At 46.0% G+C, this 20491-nt stretch overlaps 1 protein-coding gene across 1 annotated transcript in view; it reads left to right on the forward strand.

Annotated features, from left to right (window-relative positions):
- RGS10 (regulator of G protein signaling 10) overlaps nt 1-20491 on the forward strand; it is a 52146-nt gene that overhangs the window by 10148 nt on the left and 21507 nt on the right. The window contains exon 2 of the mRNA XM_073595781.1: nt 4374-4489. Within this exon, the coding sequence (XP_073451882.1) occupies nt 4374-4489 (116 nt within the window). The remainder of the gene's footprint in view (nt 1-4373; nt 4490-20491) is intronic.

The following is a 20491-nucleotide window of genomic DNA, read 5'->3' on the forward strand; positions in this document are numbered from 1 at the left end:
TGTCACCAGACCAATAATTTTAAAAACAATTAATCCTCCCATAGGGCCTCATTCACACAGGCATTGAGACCTATATAACCTGAACAGCCCATTTTTTTTGTCTGTCTAGAGTGCTGCATGCAGGCAGACTATTGGAGTCTATTAGGATGCAGCAGCTGCACGGATGATCCAAATGTGACAGGCACACGGTTTCAATCGAGCAGCACCGCATGCACACTGTTTACATTCGGGGCCAGTCACTTGCACCTGCATGCCTGTCACATTAGAACTGGCAGCTGTGTCCGTGCAGTCACTGCATCCTAATAGTCCTCAATGGGCTACCTGCATGCAGCCTCAACACTTGTGTGAATGAAGCCTAAGTTTCTGTGTGCATGTGTTATTTACCTATAAAAGCCCCCTTGTGCAGATTTCTAAAAACCCCGAGACTGCTGGGTGCTGCCATCTTGAATGTGATGTCAGCAGGCTCAAGAGGGCTCTGACCAGAAGTAGCAAACAAAAAAGGTATGCCACATCCCATAATATAGAAAAAGAACAAAGGGTTCCCCTTGGGTGGGATTTTGAGGGCATTACCATAAAAAATACATAGTAGGTAAAAAAGATAATTTTATTGCAAAATACAAACACATGACAGAAAATACACCATATAAAATTATAGAATCAAATACAAATGATACATACAAACAATTGCATAAAGGGTAACATGTGTGAGAACATGCTAAAAAATGTAACTAGTCAATTCTCAAGCATAACTCCGTGCATGTCTTAATGCTCTCCTCTTCTAGGAGTGTCTAATCACTGTCTTTTTGTTTCCATTTTGCATAGAGTAAGGGAGGGTTAAACTAGGGTTGTCCCGATACCGATACTGGTATTGGTATCAGTGCCAATACTGAGCATTTGCAGGAGTACTTGTAGTCCTGCAAATGCTCCTGATGCCTAATCCAATACCTGGACACTCAGGGATGATCAGTGCAGCGGCGGGGGAAGTTATAATCACCGATCTCCCTGTGTGGCTTTCAATAAAGCAGCTGACAGCCGCTTCTTCTCCTCTCCTCTCCGCGGCTTTCAGCTGCTTTATTGAAAGCCACACAGGGAGATCGGTGATTATAACTTCCCCCACCGCCACACTGATCATCCTTACATGTCCCCTGTATCCTCCTCCAGCTCCTCTCTGTGTTCTCCTCTGTGCTCCTCCGTGGGCTCCTCCAGACCCCCCCCATCCTCCCCCAGCCCCCCCCCCCGTCCTCCTCCGGTCCCCCTACGTGTGCTCCTCCAGTCCCCCCCGTCCTCCTCCCCCCATCCCAGATCTTTCAGGATGGAGAGCGTAAGAAGGTAAATATGTCATTTACCGACTCCTTCTTTCACCGAATGCACAGAGTCAGAGATCACTGTTTTCTTCAGAGAAAAAGTTTTGCCTTTAGTTCTACTTTAGGTGAGAGCTCTGAGTCTGCTGACAAAGAACAAAGGGTTCCCCTTGGGTGGGATTTTGAGGGCATTACCATAAAAAATACATAGTAGGTAAAAAAGATAATTTTATTGCAAAATACAAACACATGACAGAAAATACACCATATAAAATTATAGAATCAAATACAAATGATACATACAAACAATTGCATAAAGGGTAACATGTGTGAGCTAAAGAATACCACAACACGGCAAAGAAAACAGACCAAAGGCATAAAGGCATTCAAGATATAGAGTCAGCTCTGCTGTGGTATCCCAGGCCGCGTGCACATAGCGAAAATCCAATTGTGGGTAGGTGAGATACTATAGGTGATTCATATAAGGAGTACAGTCCCCATAGGTGCTGAGAAACGCCACGTCCAAAAATGATTGAAAGCCACACAGGGAGATCGGTGATTATAACTTCCCCCGCCGCTGCACTGATCATCCCTGAGTGTCCAGGTATTGGATTAGGCATCAGGAGCATTTGCAGGACTACAAGTACTCCTGCAAATGCTCAGTATTGGCACTGATACCAATACCAGTATCGGTATCGGGACAACCCTAGTTTAACCCTCCCTTACTCTATGCAAAATGGAAACAAAAAGACAGTGATTAGACACTCCTAGAAGAGGAGAGCATTAAGACATGCACGGAGTTATGCTTGAGAATTGACTAGTTACATTTTTTAGCATGTTCAGAGTCACATTAAGGCTGGGTTCACACTGTGTGCGTCCACGGGAAACAGCAGGGGGTCCGTTGCGTCCCCTTTCACTGTTTCAGTTCCGAATTAAGTCAGAATTCTTACTTGAATTTGGATCTGAAACGGAGCCGAAGACGCACAGGACCCTTCTGTGCACTTCAGGCTGCCCCAGAGATGTGTGAGCCAGCTCCATTGAGAACTGGGCACACTCTCCTATCATGCGAATTGGATTTTTTTAAACAGGTGACAAGACTATCAAGGCTATCATCAACCTCCTTCTGAAAATACTCGCTGCCTGGTGGTTTCTGGCTTCATTCATTGTTGTCACTGCCCTGGAACAAGCATACAGCTAGTGAAGTCAGAGGAAAGGAAGATAAGATACACTAATTATAACATACCTCCCAACTTTCTGAGATGGGAATGAGGGACACCTATTAGCAAAAGTATGTAGGCATTGGACACACCTCCTGCCACACCCCCTTAGGCCCCATTCACACTAGCGCGTTTTTTGATGCATTTTGCATTTTGCAGAAATGCATGGGAATTTTTTAACATGGGTTCCTATGGAACATGTTCACATCAATGCTTTTTTGTATTTCTGCGTTTTTGGAAAGGGTCGGGGACTTTTTTTCATGCAAAAAGCAGCGTTTTGCATGTAATGGTTTTCAATGGACAAGCATCAAAAACGCAAGTGCACCGTTTTTGCAGCGTTTTTGCAGCGTTTTTGGTGCGTTTTTGGTGCGTTTTTGCCGTTTTTTTTTTTTTTGTTTTTTTTTTTATTTTTTTTTTTTTTGTAATTTTTTTTTAAGACTGTAAAAAAAAATGAAAAAAAAAAAAAAACGCAAAACGCAAATCGCGGCAAAAACGCGTCAAAAACGCGGCAAAAACGCTACAAAAACGCGGCTCAAAAACGTGCCAAGCATGAAAAAAAAACCTCCAAAAACGCTCAAAAGCAACATGCATAGGTGTGAATCGAGCCTACAAGGAGAATTATACAAAAACATTGTTGGTTTTTATCACTACTATTCCTTTAGATTGGCTTTTGGAAATTACAAAGGTTTAGCACTGGGAAACACTTTTTTGATATATAAAAAGTGCATTTTATATACAACTTTATAGATCAGACCAAAATGAGGGACAAATCAGGAGGAAAGAGGGACAGAGGAACTTTGTTCCAAATCAGGGACAGTCCCTCAAAATCGGGGACAGTTGGTAGCTATGTTATAAAGTATCTAGTTAATATTTGAGTATAAGTCCTTTTGCTGGATGTCTTATTGTCCTTATCACCAGCCTGGAAACATTAAGAAATTCTCCATTGTCTGTTCCAGGAAGTGGCTGTGGGATGATATAGTGACATGTTGGCACTCAGATGCCCTCCTGCCTTGTGATCACATTATCACTTCACTCATCATTCTCAGATAATTAGACACAAGTCCTTGTCGCTTAACCGACACTGCTCTGACCACATTTACTGCTTTCTGCTGCAACCTGGGCTGTCCCAGATAGCAAGGATAACGTGCCACAAATTTGTTCCAGTGTTGAATTGTAAGTCTGTTAACTTGCTGCACATTTTCACTGGCAAGTTGTGCACTTGCAGAGCACTTGAAGCACAAGTTCTAGTTGACAATTTTCCAGTTTGTAGCAAATTTGCGTGGCAAGTCTCTAGCAAGAGCAAAGTTGCAGTTGTGAGTCTACAGCAAGAGCTCTGCAAGTCTACAGCATGAAAATTCAGCCACAGCGCCCCCTGTGGTGGGATGACTATTGCACAACATAACTGAACCAGAACTTGCAGCAGAATTGCAGAATGTTTACAAAGAAAGTTGATCGGGAGTCATGCAATGGGGTCTTGCTGCAATTGTGCAACAAAATTGTGAAGCCTGGCAAGTCTAGAATTAGCTTAGCAAGTCATTTTCAAACTTGCAGCACAATTGCTTGGTATCTGGGGTGTGGGAGGCTGGAAACACATCACACCAGCCATGCCATTGTATATGAATCATGGTCTTGAACTATAAACAAATTGCTTCTCTCACTTTCCTAAATACTGACACAGGCCTGAGATAGGGGGACTAAGCTACATACACATCCGTTATTGCCAGGATTCCATTGCTGTCTGTAAAAAAGAAAGCCGAACCAATAGTACATATGGTGTGAGGGTCATTCCTGAGGTGACACGGCAATAAACATTGTGTTGGCTCTCTTCATGGTCTCATGTTTGATTCTGTTTCAGAAATTCACACCAATGATGGGTCGAATGTCCAAGATCAAAACCTGAAAGGGACTCAGAGGTGGTCCTCGTCTCTGGACAGCCTGCTGGAAGATCCAGATGGTGTTGAAGCATTTAAGGTGCGTGATGTTAAAGGAGATCTGTACTGTGGAAGCTGTGCAGTCAAAAGGCAGGCAGAGGGTAAAGGACTAGTCATTAATATTGCCTGTGGTCTCCCTGCAGCTAATCTTTTTCTCATTACTGACCTACCATGCCTTGTTCTGCAATGTGTCTGTGCAGAGGTAACCATCATGTTAGAGGCAGGGCTTTGTTTCCTCATGTCAAAGCACCTCCCCTGATGACTGGTGATTTGATGACTAATGGGTTAATAATAGAGTTGGAGGAAGCACGGATCCACAGAATGGATTAGGCAGAAGCAGGGAAATTCTTGCACTGCAGGTCCTCAGGTACAGCTTCCTCCCCAGCAAGGTGAATAGGGGACAGCACAGTACTGACATCACCAAATCTCACTTGAAATGCAGTGAGTCTAGCAATGCCTTAGATCACATGTGTCAAACACAAGGCCCGCGGGCTAAATCTGGCCCTCCATGCCATTTCATGTGGCCCTCAATCCTCTCCTAACGCTAAGGCAACCCTCTTGTTTCTGCCCCAACCTTGTCTCATCAGTCAGCAGCAGAGAGGATGACACCTCTCCTCCACCAGATCCTGTGTCTCTCTGTGCTGCCGCAACACACTCTCGTCTCCGCCTCACCTGGTCTCAGCGTGGCAGCTGACTTCAGCCCTCCTCTGGTCCTCCTTCAGACCCTGCACTCTCTGCTTTTCAGCAGCAGCACAAGGTGAGGGGGGTGCACTGTGATGTAAAGGAGGGTGGGGGACTCTTGAATTTGTATGTAAGAGAGGTGGGGTGTCACATCTAGTCTAGGCTGGACATCTAGTCTTGGGCTGAGTTCACACCATTGCCGCATGCGGATCACAGCAGGGGTCCGGTGCATCCTGGTTCATCATTTCAGGTCCGATTTCAGCCCGAATTTTTGGCTAAGTTCGGACCTGAAACAGACCAAAAGACACACAGGGCTCCTGTGCACATTCACACCTGAGCTGCAGCGGAGCTAAGTGAACGAGTTAAAGAGTTAGAGAGCGAGTTAAAATCTCCTGCTATTGCGAATTGGATGCAGAGAACCCGCATCCAATTCGTAATGGTGTGAACCCAGCCTTATAGATAAAACCGGCCCTTTGAGGTCAACCAATGTTGATGTGGCCCATGATGAAATTGAGTTTTACTCTCCAGTCTTAGATGATCTCACACTGCAAATAGAGTACACAGCTATGAATCTACAGAACAGGAGTACCTAAGCACAGGAAGTATACTTTCAGGAGGAATTACAGACAACAGGTACATTTTTCAAGGTACCACTAAGGCCATACCATTTTCAAATGTTTCCTTTAACACAGCAAAGCTCCTTATAAGAGAAGTAAAGGATTTCCCCCCCCCCCATTTATACTTACCTAGGTGGATGCAGCATTGGTCCGATGCTGCATCTGTCCCCCAGCGCCTCTACACTGAAAACCGAGCGATCAAACACCACCGATCACTCGGCTTTCAGAGCTCCATGAGCAGGGGGCTGCTGAGACTGTCAGTCACAGCTCTCTGCTCTACTCCCTTCTCGCTCATTGGAGCGCTGAGCTGTGGAGGGGCGGGGAGCGGCCGTCTCTGTGGCTCGCTGAGGGGCTGAGATGGGTGTCAGTCCAGGCACCTGGCAGATCCAGACTCCCAGAGTCGGGATGATGCGGTGCCTGGACTGATTTCTGTGATGTCAGCAGAGAGCGGACTTCAGCCCTCTCTTTGCTGAAAACGGGTCACAGGAGTGCAAAACGGATTGCACTCCTGTGATCCATAGGAGAAGTCCAGCCAAATGACCTTTGGCTGGACTTCTCCTTTAACTTATAAAATTGGGTTCTCTTTAACACAATGAAATTCTGTAGCAGGATGAATAGGAAAAACGTTGACCCCCAGAATAAAAGCTGATGGAGAGATTGGAGCTCTGGAGGGAGTTTATTTTCAAATTGTCACCCTCCAGCACACACAAAGCCCCTAAACTAGCCAACTCATAGGAGGAATAATGGGACTGGCTATTGCCAACTTTACTTGTTCTAAAGCTTTAAAGGAATTCTATTAGCCATTTCCACTTTGAGTCTATATCAGCCATTCTCAACCAGGGTTCCTCCAGAGTTTGGTAGGGGTTCCTTGACATGTGGCTGGTTGACCTACCTTATGGTGGTGCCTGCATAGTTCTAAAGCAAATGCCACTTGGCAGAGCTAGCGGCATGGACATCAATTATGTTTTTATCTGTCTGTAAATGTCTCATTCTGACCACCAATATAAGTAGCATTTCCCACTGACCCCTGATAAATTGCAGGGAGAAAAGAAAATTGAGAAAAGCTGGTCATCACAGAACATAGTCATATGAGATTAAAAGAAAAACTGCCTCTAACCAATCATAGGCACAGATCAGATTAAAAAAATAACAAAGATTAGCTGTTCCAATTTGTTTGATTCAGTTCTTGCTTTAGTTCTTGCCTCCAAGAGGATTGTGTGTAAAAGCAGAAACATTTCTGCTATTAGAGCACAGCTACATTTCCATCACTGGGGCCTGTAGATGCCCAAAGCAACACCAGCCTGACAGGATCATGTCTGTAAAACACGTCATTTCCTTTTTCTGCTGGTCCCAACCTGGCTCATTATATTGTGGCAGAGTATAAATAAATTTATATGAGATGACTAAAGATAGGGAAAAAGTGTGTAGCTGGTAACTGTACTGAGAAAAGTTGTAAGGCAGAGGACATGTCATAAAACCCAATCTCAAGTTCACATTGGCATCATCCCACAAATGAATATGGTATTTTTTAAAACAAAAGTGGTTGGACTTTAAATATGCCAAATGAAAACAAAGTCAGAATAAAAATCTATATAAATTTTATTTTACACATAAAACAATGTCATAAACACAATATTAAAAACATAGATATGCATAAAGAAACTTTGCGATAAATACAAAAATGTGTAAATCTAAAAGCTACATGTACTTGTAAATGGTCTACGCGTTATGCGGGATTCCCCGCTTCTTCAGGACCATAAATATATTGCAAGTGTGTTATATAAAGAGTTTCTTACTCAATATCATAAATCATCAAAACAACTGAGGAGAGGAACACAGGATCTGTCTTAGATGTTTTGCCTACCAAAGTTTGCCAGAGAGGTGGATATGTACCTATCACAATACCAGCATATGTGACCGTCACAGAGATGCCTGGTTTTCTTAGTAGTTTGGATTTATCCCCTCTGTCCTAAATAGATATTGGGATTTACATCGTTTGGAGTATATTGCTATACATCGGATATTTCTTCCCCCCCCCCTTTTGGATATTTATGTTTAGTTCTGCCTTAATAGGTGCAGGCTATATCCTATGGGCCGGTAGGCAAAACATCTGAGACAGATCCTGTATTCCTCTCCTCTGTTGTTTTGATGATTTATGATATTGAGTAAGAAACTCTGTATATAACACACTTGCAGTATACTGTATGTATTGTCCTGAAGAAATGGGGAATCCCGCGTAACGCATAGACCAGTTACAAGTACATGTATCCATCAGATTTACATATTTTTGTATTTATCACAAAGTTTCTTTATGCATAGCTATGTTTTTAACATTGTGTTTATGACATTGTTTTATGTGTAATAAAATTTATATAGATTTTTATTCTGATTTTGTTCTCATTTGGCATATATATATATATATATATATATATATATATATATATATATATATATATTATAGTCCCACTACTTTTGTTTTCGAAAATACCATACTGAGAAAAGCCACCACTCTGTCCTGGTCACCTGCAGGCACAAGTCTAGTGTGCTTAATGGCAAATCCAGCCCGAGGTGGAGCAGAGAAGGAGCCATCTGTCCTGGATGCTGTAAGTGTGCAGTTCTGAAGAAATCTATCCACCAAGTCTCAAAGTCTGAGAACAGTGCACCCCCAACTTACTTCACTGACCCGCCCAGCAGAAAATCCGTCACTTCAGTGCTTTTATAAATATTATGACGTTCAGACGTGGCGGACGAGGTCGCTGCATTGCCAAAAAAGCAGAATGTAAAAATATTTGGATTTGAGTATTTAACTGTTCCAGAACAGTAATTCTAGGGAGAGATTGAGGGTTCCCAATCATCCATTATGAACCAATTTTTTTTCACACGACCCTATACAAGATGAGATGGTGGCTTTCAAACTATAGTTATGAATGGTGAAGATTTACAGTGATTTGATGTTTATTCTGATAAGGATATTTATAGAACACATCAAATGATCCTGTAACTAGTCAGAGATGCCTGAGAGCTACAAATGGCTCCTGAGCCACTGGTTGGGAGTTGTTGTATTATTGTCTTTTTCCAATTTGAATTGGGGTTAGCAGAGAGAAACATTAAAGCCCATTCTGCACTGAATGCAGATGCAATAAGCACTGGCAGTGCTCCGAAAACAGATGAAGTACTTTGACTAGTTTACTGCAAATCTAACACTATGCTCCACCTTAAAGCGGACCTTTAGTCATTTTTTCATCTTTCCATCTATTACATCTTCTGCCCTTGTTGTTGTTTTAATTTTGGATAGTAAAACATTTTTTTTCTGCCAGTAAATACCTTATACAGCCCACTTCCAGTTTCTTGTCTGGTCATTAGCCTAAACTTATGACATCATGCACAGCTCTCTCTCTCACTCTTGAGAGAGTTTGCCAAGAAGGGAGGGGGGATGAGTCATAAGAGGACCAATGAGAGCTGCAGAGCTGGAGGTGTGCATCTGTGTGTCTCTGTAAATCCAGTAAGTGGAACAGGCAGCAGCTTCAGCTGCCCACAGTTAAAATGGCTGCAGTCAGGCTCAGTGGAGGGAGATTTCTGCAGCATATTTGGCAAGTACAGAATCACAATATATATAGAATAATATGCAAAGTGGTTGGAGAGAAGCTTCAGAATGGCAAAGATGTTTTTATTACAAATTATGTGAGCAGACTGCAGTTCCTCTTTAACTACTTGCCAACCGGCCCATAGCCGAATGACGGCTACAGGGCGGTTGCATAACTCTGGGAGGGCGCACAGTGACGTCCTCCCAGAATCCCGCTCTCGCATGCCCCAGGGGGCACGCACCCGGGAACATCTGTGACCACCGGTACTGGGGGACCCTGTGAGCATCACGGATCACGGTAAATGGACGCTGATAGCGGCTGTTTACCACATGATCACTCCGTCAAATGACAGAGCAATCACTTGTAAACAAACCGGCGTCATGTCATGACGCCAGTTCCTCTCTCCACTCTGTGTACCGATCGGTACAGTGTGAGAGGAGAGGGGGAGGGATCGGATGTCAGCAGCACTGTAGGTTGGATTTGTAGCGCCCACAGCGCTGCTCTGTAACAATTGCAGTCACATCAAGCCATCCATCCATCCATGCTCAGCCATCCCTCCATACTCTGTAATACCCTGCAATACCCTGCAATACTCTGCAGTACTCTGAAATACTCTGCAATACTCTGCAATACCCAGCAATATCCCGCAATGCCCTGCAATACTCTGCAATACCCTGCAATACCCCACAATATCCTGCAATACTCTGCAATACCCTGCAATACTCTGCAATACCCTGCAATACCCCGCAATACCCTGCAATACCCTGCAATACCCTGTAATACCCTGCAATACTCTGCCATACTCTGCCATACTCTGCAATACCCTGCACTACTTTGCAATACCCTGCAAATACCCTGCAATACTCTGCAATACCTTGCAATACTCTGCAATACCCTGCAATACCCCGCAATACCCTGCCATACTCTGCAATACCCTGCCATACTCTGCCATAACCTTTACATGTAGGAGAGAAATGTCAGAATTGGCCTGGGTGCTCCGGGAACGCCTGAAGGTGCTCCCTGCATGTTGGGCCTCTGTATGTGGCCATGCTGTGTAAAAGTCTCACACATGTGGTATCGTCATACTCGGGAGTAATAGCAGAATGTGTTTTTGGGGTGTAGTTTGTGGTATGCATATGCTGTGTGTGAGAAATAACCTGCTAATATGACAATTTTGGGAAAAAAAAAGAAAAAAAAACTTGATTTTGCAAAGAATTGTGGGAAAAAATGACAACTTCAAAAAACTCACCATGCATCTTTCTAAATAACTTGGAATATCTTCTTTCCAAAAAGGGGTCATTTGGGGGATATTTGTACTTTTCTGGCATGTAAGTGTCGGTTCACACTGAGGCAGCACGACTTGCAGCGCGACTGCCTCAGGCGACCTGGACACGACAGGAGCGGCGACTTGCAAAACTCTTCTGTACAGAAGTCAATGCAAGTCGCTCCCAAAGTCGTACAGGAACCTTGTTCTAAGTCAGAGTGACTTGCGTCGCTCAGATTAGAACAGTTCCATTGTACAGAACGGGACGCTACTTGTCAGGCGGCTAAGTCGCCTGACAAGTCGTCCCAGTGTGAACCGGCACTTAGGATCTCAAGAAATTAGGCCTTCAGTACTTCAGGTGTGATCAATTTTCAGAGATTGGCACCATAGCGTGTGGACTCTATAGCTTTCACAAAGACCAAATAATATACATCAATTTGTACTTATTTTTACCAAAGATATGTAGCAGTATAAATTTTGGCCAAAATTTATGAAGAAAAATTACTAATTTGCTAAATTTTATAACAGATACAAAAAAAATTTTTTTACAGAATTTTCAGTCTTTTTTCTTTTATAGCGCAAAAAATAAAAAACCCAACGGTGATTAAATACCACCAAAAGAAAGCTCTATTTGTGTGAAAAAAGGGACAACAATGTACAGTGTTGTATGACTGAGTAATTGTCATTCAAAATTTGAGAGCACCGAAAACTGAAAATTGGTCTGGGCAGGAAGGGTTTTTTTTTTTTTTTTTTTTTTAAAAAGAACATGTTTATTCGCGTTCATGTCATACAAAGACATCGTATACAACATACAGTTACAGGCGTGAAATATATTACACATCAAACAAAGACGTGTTCACAATGTTTCTCGGGTTTGTTGTTGACACACCATATACCATACAACATCGTAACATAAAAGCGTCCATTACTTTAATCAATCCTATTTCGTTATTGTAGATTACAGAGGAATATAAAAACATTGTGGACTGTATGGTTTATCATAATTGCATTACACCCCTATACCATGTCCACGTCAAGTTATTCCGTGCAGGTCTCGCTAGCTTCAAGCCATTTATCCCACACTCTATTGTATTTGTTCGGGCATCCTCTATGTTTGTATAGCAATTTTTTGTTGGGCAATGATTTATTGGTCTCGGCAATCCAGTCTTGGATTGAGGGAGAGTGAGGTCGCATCCAGTATTTGGCTATTACTTTTCTGGCACAATAAAGAGTTTCCTGTAAGAATGTGGCTTGGTATTTCTCGATTGTGATATCTGGGAACAGTCCCATAAGGCATAATCTGGGGTCCACCTGCACCGGAGAGCCCATTTGGTCATGTAGGAATTTGATGATTTGTGCCCAGTAACTCTGGATATGTGGGCAAGACCAGAGCAGGTGGAAGAAAGAACATGGGCTGTCTGCACACCTTGGACAGTCAGGGCTCTGGTCAGGGCGAAATTTTGTTAGTCTGGCCGGAGTAAGGTAGGACTTGTGGATAATGTACAGTTGGGTAAGGCGGTCAGAAAGTTTAGGTGATACTTGTTTAACATTCTCCAGTATCTCATCCCAGTCCGAGTCGTCTATTGGACCAATATCCGCCTCCCATCTGAGTTTGGCTATGCCAACAACCTCCGCCACCGTACGTGTGCGTATAATGGTATATAGGGTGGAGATTAATTTCTCAGGGTCCTCACCCGTGATTACATCAACCATAGGTAGCATTTGTATGTTGGGAAATCCTGTCGCAAATTGGGCGTCCAGTGTGTGCCTTAATTGGATATATCTAAATTTCATGTGTGGGGATAATTCAAACTCAGCTTGTAGCGATTGAAAGCTTCTTACACCCAGAGGGGAGATCACCTGAAACAGGTATACCATGCCCTTTTTCGCCCATGTGGTCGCCCCTGGCAACTGCTTCAGTTCTGGTAGTTGTGGATTGTGCCATAATGGTGTGTGTGAATGGAAAAAATCCGCCCCGACGAATTTAAGTGCACTTTCCCAGATGCTCTTGTGTTGATGCAACAGGGGTGTAACGTACCTGGGATGTGAGCCTGACGTGTGGAGGTAGACCTCCCGTACCACCCTGGCTCGGAGACCACTGGAGTGGGAACAGTGGCGGTAAGAGCACAGCGGGGTAAAGGTGCCTGAGTCCTTACAGTCTGGAGTGGTCGTAGATGCAGGTCAGCCGGTACAGGTTTGCAGAGCAGCAAATGCAGGTTAGCAGGGGCAGGTTTGCAGATCAGCAGATGCAGGTCAGCAGATGCAGGTTTGCAGACAGAAGCGGAGTCAGACGAGCCGGGTCATACACATCAAGGAATACAGCAGAAACGGCAAGCAGAGAGTAGTCAAAGTCCAGGCTGGGTCTTGGCAACAGGCAATCAGGCAGGTAACAGAGCTGGGTCAAACTAGCCGAGGTCAGGATTGGAGACATAAGCAGGGTCAGGAAGCCGGGTCAGAATACAGGAACAGAGTACTGGTATGAACAGGAACACAGAGAACAGAAGCAGATCAAACCGCAAGGAGGCAGCGCCACTGAGCATCTTTTAAAGGCTATTGGGCGCCAAAGCGCGTCTTAACGAACGCGCATGCGTACGTTCGTACGAGCGGTCCGTGACTCGCGCATGCGCCTAGGCGTACGCCTTCTGGAACGGGACATACGTTCGTGACAGTGCCCCCCCCTTAAGGGCGACCTCCGGGTGCCCAAGAGAACTCTTTTCTGGGGATGATTACGGAAAAAGGCCTGGATCAATTCTTGAGCGTGAATGTTTCGCTGGGGTTCCCAGGAATTTTCTTCCAGGCCGTAACCTTTCCATTTGATCAGGAACTGTAGCTGATTCCTTCTTCTTCGGCAGTCTAACACGGCCTCTACTTCAAACTCCTCATCTCCGTTAATGATCACAGGTTCGGGTGGTCTTGATCCTCTGTCAGGAAAGGGGTCCGGCACTGTGGGTTTCAATAATGAGACATGAAATACCGGATGGATTTTCAAAGACTCCGTAAGACAAGTTCATAGGAAACATCATTTAATTTCCGTTTTACTGGAAAAGGACCAATGAATTTGGGTGCCAATTTCCTTGCAGGGCAAGCCATTTTAAGATTAGTGGTGGATAACCATACTTGATCGCCCTGTTGCAGACATAACTCCCCCCTCCTCTTCCTGTCAAACATCTTCTTATTGGTTGCCTGTGCCCTGGTCATGGCTTCCTGTAATATCTTGCTATTACGGGTCAGGAAATCGACAGTACTCTGGACTGCCGGTACTGTTGAATCCGGGATGAGATCAGGTAGGAAGGTTGGATGGTACCCGTAATTGGCAAAGAATGGCGACTGACCTGTAGCTGAATGACTGGCATTATTAAAGGCAAATTCTGCCAGAGGTAGTAATGACACCCAGTCGTCCTGAACAAAGGAGGTAAAGCATCGGAGATATTGCTCGAGCGTTTGGTTTGTCCTCTCAGTTTGCCCATTCGTCTGAGGGTGATAGGACGAAGACATAGACAGTTCAATCTTCAAAGCCCTGCACAAAGCCCTCCAGAAACGAGAGGTGAACTGCACCCCTCTGTCCGAAACAATGTCCGCAGGAACCCCGTGTAGCCTCACTAGCTCTCTAATGAAGACTTGGGCAGTTTCCATGGCGGAGGGTGTGCCTTTTAATGGAACAAAGTGGGCCATCTTGGATAAACGGTCAACCACGACGAAGATCGCTGAATAACCCTCTGACGGAGGCAGTTCCACTACGAAATCCATGGCAATCATTTTCCAAGGACGGTCGGGAACTGGTAAAGGTCTGAGTAGACCCCAGGCCTTGCTTCTAGTGGTCTTGCTACGGGTACAGGTGGCACAAGAGCTTATATATTCCCTGCAGTTCTTCTCAAGATCCGGCCACCAAAACGTACGTTGGACTAGCTCCAGGGTCTTATGCATTCCGAAATGGCCTGCCAGAGGATGATCATGACACAACTTCAGCACTGCGACTCGGACCTCTTCAGGCACAAAGATCTTGCTGTTCCTCCACAGGAGACCATCCTTGAATAGTAGAGTAACTCCGGGAGGGCCAGACACACTTGTAGAGGCTTGCTTCAAGCTGGACATGAGATCAGTTTGCAGAAGAAGAAAGTTACCTTCCGATAGAATGGTGTCTGGAGCTGGTACTTCCTTCGGATCATCAAACATGCGAGAGAGAGCGTCCGGTTTGGTGTTCTTGGAGCCAGGCCGGTAAGTTATATGAAATGAGAACCTAGAGAAAAACAATGCCCATCGTGCCTGGCGGGGTCTCAGACGTTTGGCAGCTCTCAGATACTCTAAATTCTTATGATCTGTATAAATGAGTATGGGGTGCGCTGCTCCTTCCAACAAATACCTCCACTCCTCAAGAGCTGATTTAATGGCCAGTAGTTCCCTGTCCCCAACGTCATAGTTCTTTTCAGATGGGGTAAGCTTCCGAGAGAAGAAAGCTATGGGGTGCATCAAGTCCTTGAGACCCTGGCGTTGGGAGATGACAGCTCCAACCGCTGTCTCGGAGGCATCTACTTCAAGTAGGTAAGGGAGCGCAGGGTCAGGATGACTCAGAATAGGAGCTGATGTGAAAAGTCTTTTTAAGTCTGTGAAGGCGGTCTGTGCCTCGGGGGTCCACTGGAACCGGGCATTCTGCTTGGTCAGCTGCGTGATTGGGGAGATGATAGCAGAGAAGCCCTTGATGAATCTCCGATAAAAGTTTGCGAAACCAACAAACCGCTGCACCCCTTTCTTGTCTGAAGGTGCAGGCCAATCCAGAACGGCTGCAACTTTTTGAGGATCCATCTTGAATCCCTCTGTTGATATCACGAGACCAAGGAACTGGATACTCTGTCGCTCAAACTCGCATTTTTCTGGTTTTGCGTATAGTCCGTGTTGACGAAGGCGACAGAGTACACTCTTGACATGAACTCGATGCTGCTCGAGGGAAGAAGAAAAAATCAAAATATCGTCTAGATAGACAACTACATAAATGTCCAGACAGTCTCTAAAAACATCATTAATCAGGTGCTGAAATGTGGCTGGGGCGTTACATAACCCAAAAGGCATTACTAGATATTCGTAATGGCCAAACCTAGTACGAAAGGCAGTCTTCCACTCATCCCCTGCACGGATGCGTACCAAGTTGTAAGCCCCCCGCAGGTCTAACTTGGTAAATACAGAAGCGGTTCTAAGTCTTTGAAAGAGTTCAGGTACCAGGGGTAAAGGGTAACGGTTTTTAACCGTAATCTTATTCAGTTCCCGGTAGTCCACACAAGGTCGGAGAGAGTGGTCCTTCTTTTCCACAAAAAAGATTCCTGCTCCTGCTGGAGAGGTGGAAGGGCGGATGAAGCCCCTCTTAAGATTCTCATCAACGTATTCCTTCAGTACCCCTAGTTCCCGTTCAGATAAGGGAAAGATACGTCCAAAAGGGATCTCAGCACCGGGAAGAAGCTCGATTGGACAGTCGTATGGACGATGAGGTGGAAGAACTTCGGCCCCACGTTTACTGAAAACGTCCAAGAACTCATGGTAATGTTTGGGCACAGCAGAGCAAGTTTCAGGATCTGGTTCCAGGCATAACAATGGACCAGAGGTACTGGGGCATGATGGCACGCAATGGTGTAGACAGTAAGGTGACTGGAATCTAACACTTCCGGTTCCCCAATCAATCTGGGGATTGTGTGCCTGCAGCCAAGGTAAGCCAAGGATGACTGGAAACAGAGGAGAGGAAATAGCATTCAGGCTCAGAAGTTCCTTATGATCCACAAAGGTGATTACAGGCAAAGGAGGGGTCTCCTGGGTCACTACTCCAGATCTAATGCGGGACCCGTCTGCCAAGAGGATGGAAAGTCCCTGGGCCTTGGGCTGAAGGGGAATGCGCTGTTGGGCTGCAAAGTCTAAATCGATAAAACAGCTGCATGCCCCTGAGTCTATTATTGCCGTCACTGGTATGGTTCTATCCGGCAGTTGAAATGAGATTGGTATGGCCAGGTGAGTGGTGCTGGTAGTAGAAGGTGCATGATTAGACGAAGAGGAAGCCAGGAACTTGCGCATCTTAGCAGGACAAGAGGAGATGTAGTGACCAGCCTCTCCACAGTATAGGCATAGAAAGTTCTGCTGGCGACGAAGTCGTTCTTGGGCGGACAGGGAATGTTTCATCAATTCAGGCTGCTTTGATTTGATGGAGTGTACGGCAGTTGGCATCCGGGGTAGCATCCGAGCTGGGCGGAACTGCTGAGAAGACCTCTCTGCTCTGCGTTCCCGAAGTCGTCGGTCTATCTGGATGGATAGCGTAATTAAAGTCTCTAGAGTATCAGGGACGTCAACCCGTGCCAACTCGTCCTTTAAACTCTCAGAAAGACCGAGACGAAACTGGTGTCGGAGAGCCGCCTCATTCCACTGGGTGTCCGCGCTCCAGCATCTGAAATCGGTTACATAGTCCTCTGCCGCTCGGCGGCCTTGCTGGAGCACGTGGAGGGCAGCCTCGGCGGTGGAGGTCCGCTGGGGGTCGTCATAAAGTCGGGCCATGGCATTAAGGAAGGATGATAAAGAGTTCAAATCCATATGGCGGACTTCGAGTAGGTGGTGGGCCCAGGCCTGGGGTTCCCCTTGCAGCAGGGTAATAACAAAACCTACTTTGGTAGTTTCGGATGAAAAAGTCCGTGGCAGCAATGAAAAATACAGTTCGCATGCATTGCGAAACGCCCGGAATTGGTTACGATTTCCAGAGAATCTTTCAGGAACAGGCACCCTAGGTTCGGGAGATGGGTCTGCCAAGATGGTCAATTCTTGTGTCCGCTCCTCCATTCGGACGAGACTGCTTTGCAGGGTCTCCATGACCTGAGTGAGGGCTGTGAGAGTTTGACAGACAAAGTCCATAGGCGAGGTCCCTCCTGCAGGCTCAGACATGGCGGTTTGATACTGTAACGTACCTGGGATGTGAGCCTGACGTGTGGAGGTAGACCTCCCGTACCACCCTGGCTCGGAGACCACTGGAGTGGGAACAGTGGCGGTAAGAGCACAGCGGGGTAAAGGTGCCTGAGTCCTTACAGTCTGGAGTGGTCGTAGATGCAGGTCAGCCGGTACAGGTTTGCAGAGCAGCAAATGCAGGTTAGCAGGGGCAGGTTTGCAGATCAGCAGATGCAGGTCAGCAGATGCAGGTTTGCAGACAGAAGCGGAGTCAGACGAGCCGGGTCATACACATCAAGGAATACAGCAGAAACGGCAAGCAGAGAGTAGTCAAAGTCCAGGCTGGGTCTTGGCAACAGGCAATCAGGCAGGTAACAGAGCTGGGTCAAACTAGCCGAGGTCAGGATTGGAGACATAAGCAGGGTCAGGAAGCCGGGTCAGAATACAGGAACAGAGTACTGGTATGAACAGGAACACAGAGAACAGAAGCAGATCAAACCGCAAGGAGGCAGCGCCACTGAGCATCTTTTAAAGGCTATTGGGCGCCAAAGCGCGTCTTAACGAACGCGCATGCGTACGTTCGTACGAGCGGTCCGTGACTCGCGCATGCGCCTAGGCGTACGCCTTCTGGAACGGGACATACGTTCGTGACAAGGGGGTTCTGAACAGCCCAGCCCCTCCTGCTGCCTCTGCCTCTAAAAATCACCTGAAGGGGGGAGTGAGCAGCTGAGTTCGGTTTCTTGCAAGTCAAGGATTGATATCTAATGAAGTCAGATTTGTGAAGATGGTACAAGTGTGAAAGTTGTGCCGATATATAATATGCGTGTAGGTCTGGGAGAGCCGTTCCTCCTGAAGAGGTCGGGTTTTTCAAAGTGTGCCACGCCAACTTATGTCGGCTGGTTCCCCATATGAATGAATTAAGGATATGATCTATTGCTTTAAAGGTTTTAAGGGGGATAAGCACTGGCGAATTCCACATTATATACAAGAATTTCGGAAGAAGTACCATTTTGAATAGATTAATCCTACCCATAATTCCCAATGGGAGTCTTGCCCATGATTGTGTGCGCAATTTTAAATATGCAAATAATGGCTCAATATTGTTGGGGAGAAATTCTGAGGGCTCTTTGGTAATCTGTATACCTAGGTATTTAAAAGATGCTACTCTCTGAAGAGGAAGGGATGCGGAGAGGTGTGTGGGCGTCGTTGGGTCTAGTGGCATGATTTGTGATTTGGTCCAGTTTATACTCAAACCTGAGTGTCTACCAAAGTCTTCGATAGTCTGTAGGGCAGCCTGGAGGGACGGGCCAGTATCTTGCAGGTATAGCAGCATATCATCTGCATATAAGCTCACTGTCTCCACCAGGTCCCCCACCCGGAGACCCTGAATGTCTGGGTGCGCCCTGAGGGATATAGCCAGAGGCTCGACTGCCAGGGCGTAAAGGAGTGGGGAGAGTGGGCACCCCTGTCTGGTTCCCCGTTGCAGTGGAAAAGGTGTCGAGGTCCTCCCATTCACAAGTACACTGGCTTCTGGCGAGTAGTATAATAATTGTACCCACCTGACAAAGTTAGGACCGAACCCGAACCCCCTAAGGCACTCCCACATGTACTCCCACTCCACGGAGTCGAAAGCCTTGGCGGCGTCTAGCGCCACCACTGCTCTGTCCCCAACTGTGTCGTGTGTTGCTTGCAAGTTAATGTAGAGCCTACGTAGGTTCATGGCTGTGTTTTTCCCAGGCATGAACCCCGTTTGATCGGGGAGGATTATGGATAGGATAATACGATTAAGGCGGAGAGCTAATATTTTGGCTAATATCTTGATATCTGCCTGAAGGAGGGAGATTGGGCGGTAGGACTCTGGATAGTGAGGGTCTTTGCCAGGTTTGGGAATCACTACAATTACTGCTTGTCTAAGGGATTGTGGGAGAGATCCTGTCTCAAAGATATATTTGTATAATTTTAATAATTCAGGGACTAAAATTTCGGAATAAGTGGCGTAAAAATCTAGGGGAATACCATCTCGCCCAGGGGCTTTAGCTGGGGCCAGTGAAGCTATCGCAGTCACTATCTCGTCAGTCGAGATTGGGGCCTCCATTTCTAACATCTGGGACTCTGACAATTTAGGAAGGGGTATGTTCTGAAGAAAAGCCTGGGTCTCCTGCGCAGCAGCCCCCACCTTAGAAGAGTATAGATCAGCATAGTATCTGCGAAAAATGTTTGTTACAATTTCTGGGTCCGATGTTATTATGCCCTGAGGGTCCTTCAAAGAGACCACCACCGGGGGGCTCGTGTCTTGTCTTGCTAAATATGCCAGGAGCTTGCCCGCCCGTTCCCCCTGCTCAAATACCCGTTGTTTGGAAAAGAGAAGTTTCTGGTTAGCTTTTTCAAAGAGGAGTTGGTCTAGCACTCTCGTTTGTAGCTTAAGCAGGGATGCTTTGGCAGGTGTTGGGTCTAAGCTGAATTCTCTGGTGTCTATGTCTAGTTGTTCGGTAGCCTGAGTCAGTCTGAGTTTGGATGCGGTTTTCAACCTGTTTATACGATGGGAGATAATTGTACGAACATGTAGTTTAAATGTTTCCCATACCATACCCACGGGAGCGGTGTCGCGATTTGTATTGAAATAGAATTGCCATTCTGAGCTAATATTCTCCTGGTCCTCAAGTACTGAAAGCCAAAAGGAGTGTAACCGCCAGTTGCGGGGCCCCGCGGGAGGAGCAATACGCAAGGTGGCCCAGCAAGGGGCATGGTCTGAGAGGGATCTAGTGTGGTACCCAGATTCCGTAAGGGATGGTATAAGTGTGTCTGAGATTAGGATTAGGTCTATTCGGGACATAGAGGAGTATGACGCCGAGAAGCATGAGTAGGCTTGAGTATGTGGATGTCTGTATCGCCACGTATCAGTTAGGGAAAAGTCACGCAGTAGACGCCCGAATCTAGTAGTATCCGGGGCGAGGCTGCCTTGTTGCATGCGTAGTCTGTCCAAAGAGGGG

Source organism: Aquarana catesbeiana, linkage group LG08 (assembly GCF_042186555.1).
Source record: "Aquarana catesbeiana isolate 2022-GZ linkage group LG08, ASM4218655v1, whole genome shotgun sequence".
Taxonomy (NCBI): Eukaryota; Metazoa; Chordata; class Amphibia; order Anura; family Ranidae; genus Aquarana; species Aquarana catesbeiana.